Source organism: Amblyraja radiata, chromosome 47 (genome assembly GCF_010909765.2).
Source record: "Amblyraja radiata isolate CabotCenter1 chromosome 47, sAmbRad1.1.pri, whole genome shotgun sequence".
Lineage (NCBI taxonomy): Eukaryota > Metazoa > Chordata > Chondrichthyes > Rajiformes > Rajidae > Amblyraja > Amblyraja radiata.
Genome location: NC_046002.1, coordinates 7030251 through 7043851, shown reverse-complemented (window position 1 = coordinate 7043851; position 13601 = coordinate 7030251). Strand labels below are relative to the sequence as shown.

The following is a 13601-nucleotide window of genomic DNA, read 5'->3' as shown; positions in this document are numbered from 1 at the left end:
TTTATTTATTTATTCATCTATTTTTTATTTATTTATTGGCGCCTTTCAAGAGTCTCAAGGACAATGTCTAGTGCTGGACATTTCCACCCTGTGAGAAAGGCCCTTATCTACGCCTCTCCCAATGTTACAAACATTCCCACCCGATCTCTTTCTTGAACTCCTGGAGAAAACAATCCAAGTCTCTCCAACCCTCACCTTGTAGCCAAGACCCCCCCCCCCGAACCACCCCCTCCCCCCCCCCCCCCACACACACACAGAGAGACATCCCCAGTTCTCGACCGCCGATGGAGGAATTCCTATTTAACGGGTTAAGATATATTGCAAACAGCAAACAGCCAGGAAATTGTGAAACGGCTTCGGGGAAGGCCTTGCTTTTACATGACCCCAGCGCCACTAATTTCTCCGACTCTTGACTGCTTTAGGGGGGGGGGGGAAGGAAAGATAAGGGAAGGGCAATAAATAACGGCAGTCCTGCCCATGACCCATGAGCGGAAAAATAAAAACGAATGAAGCGACGGACTGACTCAAGGCCTTCGACGGACTGACTCAAGGCCTTCCTCCCCCGAGTGAAGGGCGGATTGAGGAGAGGAATTTTACTGCGCGACGGTTGCTGGCCGGTGGAAGCGCGAGGGAACTCACAGTTAACGGCGTGGCAGGTCTGGAAGGCCATGTGCCGCACTTGGTGGATGGGGTACGGTGAGTAATTGTTGTCCTTCAGGAAGTCAAAGGTACTCTGGCCCAGCAACTCAAACGATATACATATGTGGCCGTGGTAATCGAACCAGTCGAACATCTGTACACATTGGCTGAGGGGGGGAGCAGACGGGAGAGCATTTAGACACTCCGTACCACACAAGAGACCGACCGGGCCCTTTGCCAGTACATCGAACTTCGATTTAAACCAGCATCCGCAGTCCCTTCCCACACTTAGAACAGTACAGCACAGAAACAGACCCCACGGTCACAGGAGTAAGCCATCCCCCCCCTCCCCCCATAAAGTCTACTCTGCCATTCAATGTTCAAGAAGGAACTGTGCAGATGCTGGAAAATCGAAGGTAGACAAAATTGCTGGAGAAACTCAGCGGGTGCAGCAGCATCTATGGAGCGAAGGAAATAGGCAACGTGTCGGGCCAAAACCTGACGGAAATAGGCAATGTTTTGGGTTTCGTCCCGAAACGTTGCCTATTTCCTTCGCTCCATAGATGCTGCCGTACCCGCTGAGTTTCTCCAGCAATTTTGTCTACCTCCGCCATTCAATGGCGGCTGATCTATCTTTCCCCCCCATCCCCATTTTCCCGCCTTCTCCCCCAAATCCCTCGACACCCGCACTAATCAAGAATCTGCCCTAAAAATGCCCAATGACCCGGCCTGCAATCCACAGCGGCCGATGAATCTTCCGGCCTGCACGAACCTGGGGATGAGGGAGGAACCCCCGCAGGGTGACAGAGAGAAGGTGCACGACTCTACACGACGGCACCAGGCACCATGCCGGGCCACAGGTTTGTGCTCGGCAGCAGCTCCAGTAGCCGCACCATCGTGGAGATCAACCCAACATTAACGCTTCGGGCCAAGGAGCCGTCGCCCAGCTCTGACCCTGGAAAACTTTCAACTTCTTCACAGAGAGAGAGAGAGTTGTGAGTCTGTGGAATTCCCTGCCTCAGAGGGCGGTGGAGGCAGGTTCTCTGGATACTTTCAAGAGAGAGCTGGATAGGGATCTTAAAGATAGCGGAGTCAGAGGCAATAGACAATAGGTGCAGGAGTAGGCCATTTGGCCCTTCAAGCCAGCACCGACCATTCAATGTGATCATGGCTGATCATCCCCAATCAGTACCCCGTTCCTGCCTTCTCCCCATATCCCCTGACTCCGCTATTTTTAAGAGCCCTATCCAGCTCTCTCTTGAAAGCATCCAGAGAACCGGCCTCCACCGCCCTCTGAGGCAGAGAATTCCACAGACTCACCACTCTCTGAGAAAAAGTGTTTCCTCCTCTCCGTTCTAAATGGCTTCCGCCTTATTCTTAAACTGTGTGTGTGGCCCCTGGTTCTGGACTCCAACATCGGAAACATGAGGGTATGGGGAGAAGGCAGGAGCGGGGTACAGATTGGGGATGATCAGCCATGATCACAGTGAATGGCGGTGCTGGCTCGAAGGGCCGAATAGCCTCCTCCTGCACCTATTGTCCATTGAACTTGGATGTCTTCTCGTGTGGCAACTGCACGTCTCCAAGAACTGGCCCAAACTCAGGAAACGGGGGCGGTGGTTCAGTGGTGTAGCCGCGGAGGTGCTGCCTCACAGCGCCAGAGAACCGGCTTCAATCCTGAGTGCGGGTGATTGTCGGTGGGGGCTCTGCAAGCCGGCGCCCTGTCAGCAGCATGTCCGTTTCCCCCCAACTTTTTTAGTATGTTTTAAAGTATGTTTTTTGTGTTTCTTTGTGTGTCTTGTGTGGGGGGTGGTGAGGGGGAAACCGTTTCGGTCGCCTCCTCCACGGAGAGGCAACTTTTTCCAGGTCGTCTCCCCCGTGGCCTAACAACGAGGATCGGGCGGCCTTTCCCGGGGCTCCAGCGGCGGGCGCAGCGTGGACTCTCGGCGTGGAGCAGGCGAGCCCTCGCTGGGGCTCGCGAGAGGGGAGCGCTCCGTTTCGCTGGCCCGCGGCAGCCGGCAGCCTGAAGCTCCAGCTGGCGCGGGGACCCGGGAGAAGAAGGAGCTTCCACCGGCGGCCCGCAGCCAACTTCTACCGCGGACCCGGCGTGGACTTAACAGCACCCCTGGAGGGGAGCTTCGACCGCCAGCCCTGCGGTCTGCGGTGCTTCTGGCTGCGGCGGGGACTTTAAATCTCGACCGCCGGCCTGCGGCCAACACCAACCTAAAGCCGCGGTCTCCGGTGAGGAAGAGCCGATCCTGGACTGACTCTGGACTCTGGTCTCACCCACGGGGGGAAATGGAGGAGGACTGGCCAAATGTTGTGCCTTCCACCACAGTGATGAATGCTGTGGTGGATGTTTGTGTTAAATTTTTATTGTGTATTGTGTGTTCTTTATCATTGTATCGCTGCTGACAAATTCATTTCACTTGCACTTTATGTGCAATGTGACAAATAAAACTGATTGTATTGTATTGTATTAGAAACATAGACAATAGGTGCAGGAGTAGAGGCCATTCGGCCCTTCGAGCCTGCACCGCCATTCAATATGATCATGGTTGATCATCCAACTCAGTATCCTGTACCTGCCTTCTCTCCATACCCCCTGATCCCTCTAGCCACAAGGGCCACATCTAACTCCCTCTTAAATATAGCCAATGAACTGGCCAAACTACCTTCTGCGGCAGAGAATTCCACAGATTCACCACTCTCTGTGTGAAAAACTTTTTCCTCATCTCGGTCCTAAAAGATTTCCCCCTTATCCTTAAACTGTGACCCCTTGTTCTGGACTTCCCCAACATCGGGAATAATCTTCCTGCATCTAGCCTGTCCAACCCCGTAAGAATTTTGTAAGTTTCTATAAGATCCCCCCTCAATCATCTAAATTCTAGCGAGTACAAGCCGAGTCTATCCAGTCTTTCTTCATATGAAAGTCCTGACATCCCAGGAATCAGTCTGGTGAACCTTCTCTGTACTCCCTCTATGGCAAGAATGTCTTTCCTCAGATTAGGAGACGAAAACTGTACGCAATACTCCAGGTGTGGTCTCACCAAGACCCTGTACAACTGCAGTAGAACCTCCCTGCTCCTATACTCAAATCCTTTTGCTATGTATTGATATTGATGGTCTGTGTGGAGTTTGTCCCTTCTCGCCGTGACCGCGTGGCTTTTCTCCGGGTGCTCCGGTTTCCCCCCACATCCCAAAGACGTGCAGGAGGTAGGTGAAGTGTTCAAAAGGGAACTGCAGATGCTGGAATATCGAAGGTACACAAAATTGCTGGAGGAACTCAGCGGGTGCAGCAGCATCTATGGAGCGAAGGAAATAGGCGACGTTTCGGGCCGAAACGTCGCCTATTTCCTTCGCTCCATAGATGCTGCTGCACCCGCTGAGTTCCTCCAGCAATTTTGTGTACCCAGGAGGTAGGTGAATTGGCTTTGGCAAAATTGCAAAAATTGTCCATGGTGTGTAGGATGGTGCCAGTGATCGCTGGTCAGTGCAGACTTGGTGGGCCGAAGGGCCTGTTTCCCCACTGTCTGTCTGAAGGGATCAACAAGAGTTCCCTGCCCCAGGCATGTTACACATTCATCCCTGTGCCTCCAAACCCTTCTCTACCACACCCGCACGTCTACAGAACAGGGGAACTATACCACACCGCCCACCACAGGAAATTAAACCCCTTCCCCCCAGACAATGATAAATAAACGCAGATACAGGATTCAGTAAGGCAGGCAGCCAGCACAGGAGACCTACAATTCGGTACAAATAAGTTCCGCGACGTTACTTACAATTTGTTTTCGGGGTCTTGTACGTTGATTTTTTCCAGCACGTTGATTTCTAGACGGGCAGCCTCTCTATATTTCTCCACATTCTTTATTATTTTAAGGGCCACTCGAGAGCTACCCCTGTGAAGACACGGTGGAACAGTCAGGAGGTGCAGCCTCGCCACTGCAACAGGCATTACTACAAACTACGGTCCAGATTTAGGGACTGTTTCTTCCCAGCTGTTGGTAGACACAAAGTGTTGAAGTAACTCAGCGGGACAGGCAGCATCTCTGGAGAGAAGGAATGGGTGACGTTTCAGGTCGAGACCCTTCTTCCGACCCGAAGCCCCGCCCATTCCTTCTCTCCATGGATGCTGCCTCACCCACTGAGTTACTCCAGCATTTTGTCTACCTACGATTTTACCAGCATCTGCGGTTCTTTCTTCCACATTCTTCCCAGCTGTTATCAGGCAACTGAACCATCCTACCACAACCAGAGAGTGGTCCTGAGATACTGTGTAGGAAGGAACTGCAGACGCTAGTCTGAACCTTAGATAGACACAAAAAGCTGGAGTAACTCAGCGGGACAGGCAGCATCTCTGGAGAGACCATGGATAGATAGGTGGACAAAAATGCTGGAGAAACTCCCGCATTGGAAATGCAAGGTTAATTTCCGGGATATGGGACTGTCATACGCTGAGAGAATGGAACGGCTGGGCTTGTACACTCTGGCGTTTAGAAGAATGAGAGGAAATCTCATTGAAACATATAAGATTGTTAAGGGCTTGGACATGCTAGAGGCAGGAAACATGTTCCCGATGTGTTTAAGAAGGAACTGCAGATGCTGGAAAATCGAAGGTACACAAAAATGCTGGAGAAACTCAGCGGGTGCAGCAGCATCTATGGAGCGAAGGAATAGGTAACGTTTTGGGTCAAGACCCTTCTGGAAACTCAGCGGGTGAGGCAGCATCTATGGAGTGAAGGAATGGGTGACGTTTCGGGTCATTTGCCACTTGTACTTGTAGATTGGGCCCCTTGACCGTTAGGAGGGAGAGATAGATCAGCCATGATTGAATGGCGGAGTAGACTTGATGGTCCGAATGGTCTAATTCTACTCCTATTCCATATGACCATTTAAATAATGCTTTGCTGTTCTGGTTTCCTTGTGAAGTGGACATCTTCATGTCGGTCTGTGATGTTAGCTCATCTGCCACACGCTTGCCCACTCACTCAACTTGTCCTAAGTCACCTTGAAGTTTCTATGCATCGCCCTCAAACCTCCACTCGGTTTATTGTTTTTTTAAAAAGATATACGCGCTGGAGTAACTCAGCAGGTCGACAAAAATGCTGGAGAAACTCAGCGGGTGAGGCAGCATCTGTGGAGTGAAGAAATAGATGGCGTTACCGGAAGGGTCTCGACCTGAAGGGTCCCTTAGCTCCACAGATGCTGCCTCACCCGCTGAGTTTCCAGAGGGGTCTCGACCTGAAACGTCACCTATTCCTTCGCTCCACAGATGCTGCCTCACTCGCTGAGTTTCCAGAGGGGTCTCGACCTGAAACGTCACCTATCCCTTTGCTCCACAGATGCTGCCTCACCCGCTGAGTTTCCAGAGGGGTCTCGACCTGAAACGTCACCTATTCCTTCGCTCCATAGATGCTGCCTCACCCGCTGAGTTACTCCAGCATTTTGTGTCTATTTTCAAGCTGAAAGGTCACCTTTTCTCCAGAGATGCTGCCTGACCCGCTGTGTGCTTGTGTCTAACTGTGATTTTTTCACCTGTGGCTTGGTTCGGGGAAGGGAGGGAGGGAGGGAGGGAGGGAAGGAAACGGAAGCAGCTGGCACTTACCTTCGATGGTCAATGCATTCTATGACTTTGCCAAAGGTTCCTTCACCTAAAGTGCTAACAATTTCATCTGACAAGGAGAGAGAGAGAAAGCAAAAATGAGACTCTCAGATGGGACTGAAAGAGAGCAACATTTAAAAAAAAGAACGTCAGACTGTAGATAAATTACAAAGGCTCTTCTCATTACAGAGTTTTGTTTTGCACTTTTGTCAGTACAAGAAAGGCACATGGCTGAAGCAGAAAGCATATAACACCATCTGCTGAGAAAAAAAAGACTTCTGTACAATATTATTTTCCTGCATTTAGGGTAAATTATAACAAGTATAAACATAAAAAAATAAGCAGGAGGAGGAGGAAGGGGGGGGGAGATTAGAAAATAAAAACAGCAATGAGATTTCGGCAACTTTTTTTTTTTTTTTTTTTTTTTTCGGGATCTTAACTATTAGAGCTAAATGAAGTTACGACTTAAGCTTGTACATCGTTCTTGTAGCCAGTCGCCGGTGCGATAGATCAGGTGCCCCTCGTTGTCATCTTCCACACTCTTGGCCCTCCTGCTGCTCTGATGACTCCGCTGCGCTCGCAGGTTCCCCGGGGGGTCGGGTGGCGACAGCAGCACACATAGAGGCGCCCCAGCAAAACCATCATCCAAGCCAAATTGGAGAGAGACATTTTCCAAAACCAGCAGCCAGCCACATTGGACGGTTTGGGGATGTTCGCATTGTAGAGAAGAAGGGGAGGCAGCGACGGAGTGGTCGATTGCCAGATTGTCAAGATTCCAGGCAATTGATACGCCCACAGAGGATATATAACGATAGGGATATTGCAAGGGAACATGTCAAGATACAAAGTACTAACTCAGAAAATAAAAAAAGTAACGAACATTTCAAAAAACCCCCAACCTACAACCTTCCCACCCCGCTCAAAACAGTTTAAAAGCAAGGTTTAATTTAAAAAGCAAACTTTTTTATCTGCAAACCCAATAAATCATTACTAAAGCAGTTAATATATTAACCGCACTTAAAACGTTAACTCCCAGGAGAGTTGCAGTGATATTATTGTGTTTTCAATGTAAGCTTCCCCCCCCTCCTTCCCCAACAACTACTCCCTTGCTGTTTGTTGGCCCAGGCAAGGTGCAGCAGTCGCAGTCGCAGTCGCAGCCACGTGCATGCTGCTGGGGTTCCTCCGGGCTGAGCATGCGACAGATGCCGCTTGCAACCTGGTTTAGTTTAGAGATACAGCACGGCCCACCGAGCACCGGCTAACCCCGCACATTAACACTATCCCCCACACACACACACACGGGACAATTTACACTTATACCAAGGCAATTAAGTTACAAATCTGCACGTCTTTGGGGTGCGGGAGGAAGCGACTCTCGCGCTGCCTTCTGGTGTTAGAGCCACGTTGGCTCGGGCTCGGCGGGGGATGTGAAACGTAATATCGCTGCAACCCGTCCCCAGTAAATGCTCCCAACTCTAGCGTTCTACCGCACAGTGCATTAACTTGCCCAGTCTTATCCAGGCGCCCGATTCTAATCCAGCTGATCATTTGTCTATAACATTGCAACCACGACGTGCACAGAGTGGAATATCCTCAAACTGCCTCCTGGCCAGGTCATTCTGCCTGGTCCATATCTCAACGCCCTCAACACCAAAGCAAACTAGCTTCGCGGGCAGGACAGTGTTAATGGAGGGTTAGGGAGAGGGGACGAAACACATCCAAACACTCCCTCAGAGCCTTCTGCAGTGCAGGAGAGAGCAAACACCTGGCTTCACACCCGGTGGTCACAAGGCTCTGTGATCGGTTATATAAACCTGTCACCTGGCCACAGTTGGACACTGGCTCTGACCCACGTGATCACATCGTGGAGATTGTAACGGGGGGGGGGGGGGGGGGATATGACAGCAGCTCGGGCAAGGAGAACAACGCAACGGGCTGGGAGGGAGAGAGGAGAGAGACACGTTAGAATTTAAAGATTGAGGGGGGATCTTATAGAAACTCACAAAATTCTTATGGGGTTGGACAGGCTAGATGCAGGAAGATTATTCCCGATGTTGGGGAAGTCCAGAAGTCACAGTTTAAGGATAAAGGGGAAATCTTTTAGGACAGAGATGAGAAAAACATTTTTTTCCCACACAGAGAGTGGTGAATCTGTGGAATTCTCTGCCACAGAAGGTAGTTGAGGCCACACAGTTCATTGGCTATATTTAAGAGGGAGTTAGATGTGGCCCTTGTGGCTAAAGGGATCAGGGGGTATGGAGAGAAGGTAGGGATGGGATACCGAGTTGGATGATCAGCCATGATCATATTGAATGGCGGTGCAGGCTCGAAGGGCCGAATGGCCTCTACTCCTGCACCTATTTTCTATGTTTCTGTGATGGGGGACATAGCGAGAGAGAGAGAGAGAGAAAGAGAGAAGGGAGAGAGATGGAAAGAGGGTGAGAGATGGAGGGGAAGAGGGGGGAAGTAAAGGGTGAGATGGGGATGGAGGGAAGAGAGAGAGAGAGAGAGGGGGAAGAGAGAGAGAGAGAGAGAGGGGGGGAAGAGAGAGAGAGAGAGAGAGGGGGGGAAGAGAGAGAGAGAGAGAGATAGAGAGAGAGAGAGAGAGAGAGCGGAGATGAGCAGGAGGACGAGAGGGAGGAGAGCAAAGGAAGTGGAAGAAGGAGGAAGGGAAAGGGAGAGAGTGGCCTCAGCAAGTGAAGGAAAGAACTGCAGATGCTGGTTTAAATCAAGATGCTGGAGTAACTCAGCGGGACAGGCAGCATCTCTGGAGAGAAGGAATGGGTGGCGTTTCGGGTCGAGACCCTTCTTCAGACATCCCTGCTTCAAGCGTTCATTTAACTGCAGGTTCTGCCCACAAATACACACACACACCCCGAGACAGAGTCTGGTGGGGTGGGGAGGGTGTGCATAAAAGTAACACCCATGTTCTCCATGGGTCTCCATGGAATGGAGCAGGCGGCTCTTCGTGTGCCCTGGGAGTTGGTTTACTCCAAGTGCACCCCAGGCCAAGGGAAATCCCACTCCCCCCCCCCCCCCCACTTCTCCCAGTGGAGTGGGCCACTGAATGAGACCACCCTAGCCCCACAAGGCCGACAGACTGCTGCTGGTTCCCTGCCCCCCTCCCCCCCCCCCCCCAGAACCCTTGGACCCCCTGCAACTGTTCCACCTTAAAAACAGTCCACACAACCGCAAATGACGAGAAGAAAAATGGCTCTACTTACCCAATTGCTTGAGGCTGTAAGAACAAAAAGACACTGATATACTAAGTAGAAGGAGGAAATACTCACCGAGGAGGAGCGGCTATATGACCTGCTTCGATGGCGCCGTCGTTTGTGCTTACGTCTGCTGCTCTTCCGACTCCTGTAGCTCCTGCCGCGTTCGTGCGAGCGCCGGTAGTCGTAGGAGTTGCGCGCGCAGTACTCCGGCGGGTGGTAGCCGTCGCCCTGGTCCCGGCTGTAGTTGCCCCGGTACGCATCGCAGAACCTCCTCTCGTTGTACAGTCGCCTGTCGCACGAGCAGTCGCCGATGCTGCGGGGAGGGGGAAGAACAGGGCGTCAGGAGTCACACAATGGTTGAAACAGATAACATAGAAACATAGAAATTAGGTGCAGGAGTAGGCCATTCGGCCCTTCAAGCCTGCACCGCCATTCAATATGATCATGGCTGATCATCCAACTCAGTATCCCGTACCTGCCTTCTCTCCATACCCTCTGATCCCCTTAGCCACAAGGGCCACATCTAACTCCCTCTTAAATATAGCCAATGAACTGGCCTCGACTACCCTCTGTGGCAGGGAGTTCCAGAGATTCACCACCTTCTGTGTGTAAAAAGATCTTCTCATCTCGGTTTTAAAGGATTTCCCCCTTATCCTTAAGCTGTGACCCCTTGTCCTGGACTTCCCCAACATCGGGAGCAATCTTCCTGCATCTAGCCTGTCCAACCCCTTAAGAATTTTGTAAGTTTCTATAAGATCCCCTCTCAATCTCCTAAATTCTAGAGAGTATAAACCAAGTCTATCCAGTCTTTCTTCATAAGACAGTCCTGACAACCCAGGAATCAGTCTGGTGAACCTTCTCTGCACTCCCTCTATGGCAATAATGTCCTTCCTCAGATTTGGAGACCAAAACTGTACGCAATACTCCAGGTGTGGTCTCACCAAGACCCTGTACAACTGCAGTAGAACCTCCCTGCTCCTATACTCAAATCCTTTTGCTATGAAAGCTAACATACCATTCGCTTTCTTCACTGCCTGCTGCACCTGCATGCCCACTTTCAATGACTGGTGTACCATGACACCCAGGTCTCGCTGCATCTCCCCTTTTCCTAGTCGGCCACCATTTAGATAATAATAAGGTTGTTAAGGGCTTGGACATGTTAGAGGCAGGAAACATGTTCCCGATGTTGGGGGAGTCCAGAACCAGGGGCCACACACACACAGTTTAAGAATAAGGGGTAAGCCATTTAGAACGGGGATGAGGAAACACTTTTTCTCACAGAGAGTGTCGAAGGAGTGGCGTCATCCATTCCATCTCTCCAGAGATGCTGCCTGTCTCACTGATGTAAAGCCCCTGTCCCACGATGCGAGTTCACCCAAGAGCTCTCCAGAGTTTTAAAAAAATAATCAAACTAGTGGTACTTCACCCAAGAGTATTTTTTTTAACTCTTGTAAATTTTTCGCACTGTTGAAAAAACTTCACGAGTTTCTGCGTTTCCCCGAGTACCTGCCGTTAACATTACGAGCCACTATAAGACATTCACGTGCTCCGACGTACATTCTACGTACTTACCACGAGTTTGATTTTTTTTTAAACTCGGGAGAGCTCTTGGTTAAACTCGCATCGTGGGACAGGGCCTTTACTCCAGCTTTTTTTGTGTCTATCTTCACTCTTTGTGTGCGTCTGACCCTTGAGTGTGTGTGACGAGTCTGTGGAATTCTCTGCCTCAGAGGGCGGTCGGTGGAGGCAGGTTCTCTGGATGCTTTCATAGATACATAGAAAATAGGTGCAGGAGTAGGCCATTCGGCCCTTCGAGCCTGCACCGCCATTCAATATGATCATGGCTGATCATCCAACTCAGTATCCCGTACCTGCCTTCTCTCCATACCCCCTGATCCCTTTAGCCACAAGGGCCACATCTAACTCCCTCTTCAAGAGAGAACTAGATAGGGCTCTTAAAGATGGCAGAGTCATGCCCCTGTCCCACTTAGGAAACCGGAACGGAAACCTCTGGAGACTTTGCGCCCCACCCAAGGTTTCCGTGCGGTTCCCGGAGGTTTTTGTCAGTCTCCCTACCTGCTTCCACTAACGGCAACCTCCGGGAACCGCACGGAAACCTTGGGTGGGGCGCAAAGTCTCCAGAGATTTCCTAAGTGGGACAGGGGCATTAGGGGATATGGGGAGAAGGCATGATCACATTGAATGGCGGTGCTGGCTCGAAGGGCCGGACGGCCTACTCCTGCACCTATTGTCTATTGTCTTTGGGCGACTACTCACGACCATACAGGCGTCACCCCGTGAGTAGTCTCCCAAAGAGCCGTACCTTCTCTGGACTTTCAACACGTTGACAATTTTCGGCCACCTGCTATGCGACTATGACATTTGCCAGTAAGTCACCGAAAAAATAAAAAATCCTAGGTGGGACAGGCCCGTCAATGAGCTCCCCTGGCAACACCCCCCCCCCCCCCAACCAGTTCACCACTGCCTTGTTAAGGCTCAGCTTTGTACCCCCCAAACTCCCCCCTCGTTCCCAAAGCCGACTCCCAAGACTGACCGGTGTCTCGTTCAGGTACCGTTCCACTCCTCCTCAGGAGGCCGTGGCCTCGGTTATAGACGATAGACAATAGGTGCAGGAGGTGGCCATTTGGCCCTTCGAGCCAGCACCGCCATTCAATGTGACCATCCCCAATCAGTACCCCGTTCCTGCCTTCTCCCCGTATCCCGACTCCGATACCTATTTATTTATTGAATTTTTTTGAGAAGTGCAATAAGTTACAGTAGTACACACCACATATATCTTATCACATTTGTTGTACCCCTTCATTTTTTGAGCTTTAAGAAAGATAGATAATTTTTAAGAGCCCTATCTAGCTCTCTCTTGAAAGCATCCAGAGAACCGGCCTCCACCGCCCTCTGAGGCAGAGAATTCCACAGACTCACAACTCTCTGTGTGAGAAAAAGTGTTTCCTCTAAACCGTCTCCGTTCCAAATGGCTTGCTCCTTATTCTTAAACTGTGTGTGTGTGGCAGCTGGTTCTGGACTCCCCCAACATCGGTAACATGTTTCCTGCCTCTAGAGGCAGGAAACATGTTACCGATGTTGGGGGAGTCTATCGGTTTTGCCTGTTGGCCCGGCTAAACCGAGAACCCAGCAAGGCTCTGGAAGCAAGGGTGCCGGCTTGTTTTATCCTCTGCAGTGTCTGTACCCATCCCCTCCGATTCTGCTCTCCAGGCCACAGCGCCAGACCTAGTTTGCATTCCAGACATTTCATAGCAACGAGCTACAGCATCTCTCTCTCTCTCTCTCTCTCTCCACACAACCGCACCGGGTGCTGTCAGCCCTGACCTTGCAGCAAGACTCCCTCAACACAACACCGCAACCAACAATCTGCAGCCTCACCGCAGGCGAAGGGCAGAGATGCATTTTGAGCTTTGAGAATCTCGCACCTTAGTTTAGTTTAGAGATACAGCACGGAAACGGGTCCTTCCGCCCAGCGGGCCCACGCCGACCATCGATCACCCGCTCACACAGTTCTATGCTATCCCAGTTTTAACGCCCTACGCACAAGGAGCAATTGACCGAAGCCAATTAACCTGCAAGTCCGCACATCTTTGGAGTGCGGGAGGAAACCGGAGCACCCGGAGAAAACCCACACGGTCACAGGGAGAACGTACAGACTCTGCATAGACAATAGCTGCAGTCAGGATCAAACCTGGGTCCCTTGCGCTGTAGGGCAGCAACTCAACCGTTGAGCTACTGTGCTGAACTGCGGCCACTTTAGGATTGTAGGTGTTTAAGAAGGAACTGTGCAGATGCTGGAAAGTCGAAGGTACACAAAAAAGCTGGAGAAACTCAGCGGGTGCAGCAGTGAAGGAAAAAGGCAACGTTTCGGGCCGAAGCCCTTCTTCAGACTTGAAAAAGGCAACGTTTCGGGCCGAAACCCTTTCTTCAGACACAGCCCCAGACACAGTATCTTCTTCTGAAGAAGGGTTTCGGCTCGAAACGTTGCCTTTTTCCGTCGCTCCATAGATGCTGCTGCACCCGCTGAGTTTCTCCAGCTTTTTTGTGTACCTTTGGATTGTAGGTGTTTGGGGTAAAGCTGGGCCTTGACAAGGCTGCGCCTAATTGTGGGGTGTCGG

The 13601-nt window shown here is 51.0% G+C and overlaps 1 protein-coding gene across 3 annotated transcripts in view; it reads right to left on the bottom strand.

Annotated features, from left to right (window-relative positions):
- clk2 (CDC like kinase 2) overlaps positions 1-13601 on the bottom strand; it is a 35687-nt gene that overhangs the window by 6552 nt on the left and 15534 nt on the right. For 2 of the 3 annotated variants that reach the window (XM_033015921.1, XM_033015922.1), the window contains exons 3-7: positions 9535-9775; positions 6722-6815; positions 6248-6314; positions 4425-4541; positions 640-806 (exon numbers count right to left, since the gene is read on the bottom strand). In XM_033015921.1, the coding sequence (XP_032871812.1) occupies positions 640-806; positions 4425-4541; positions 6248-6314; positions 6722-6815; positions 9535-9775 (686 nt within the window). The remainder of the gene's footprint in view (positions 1-639; positions 807-4424; positions 4542-6247; positions 6315-6721; positions 6816-9534; positions 9776-13601) is intronic. The other variant, XM_033015923.1, reaches the window with a different exon arrangement.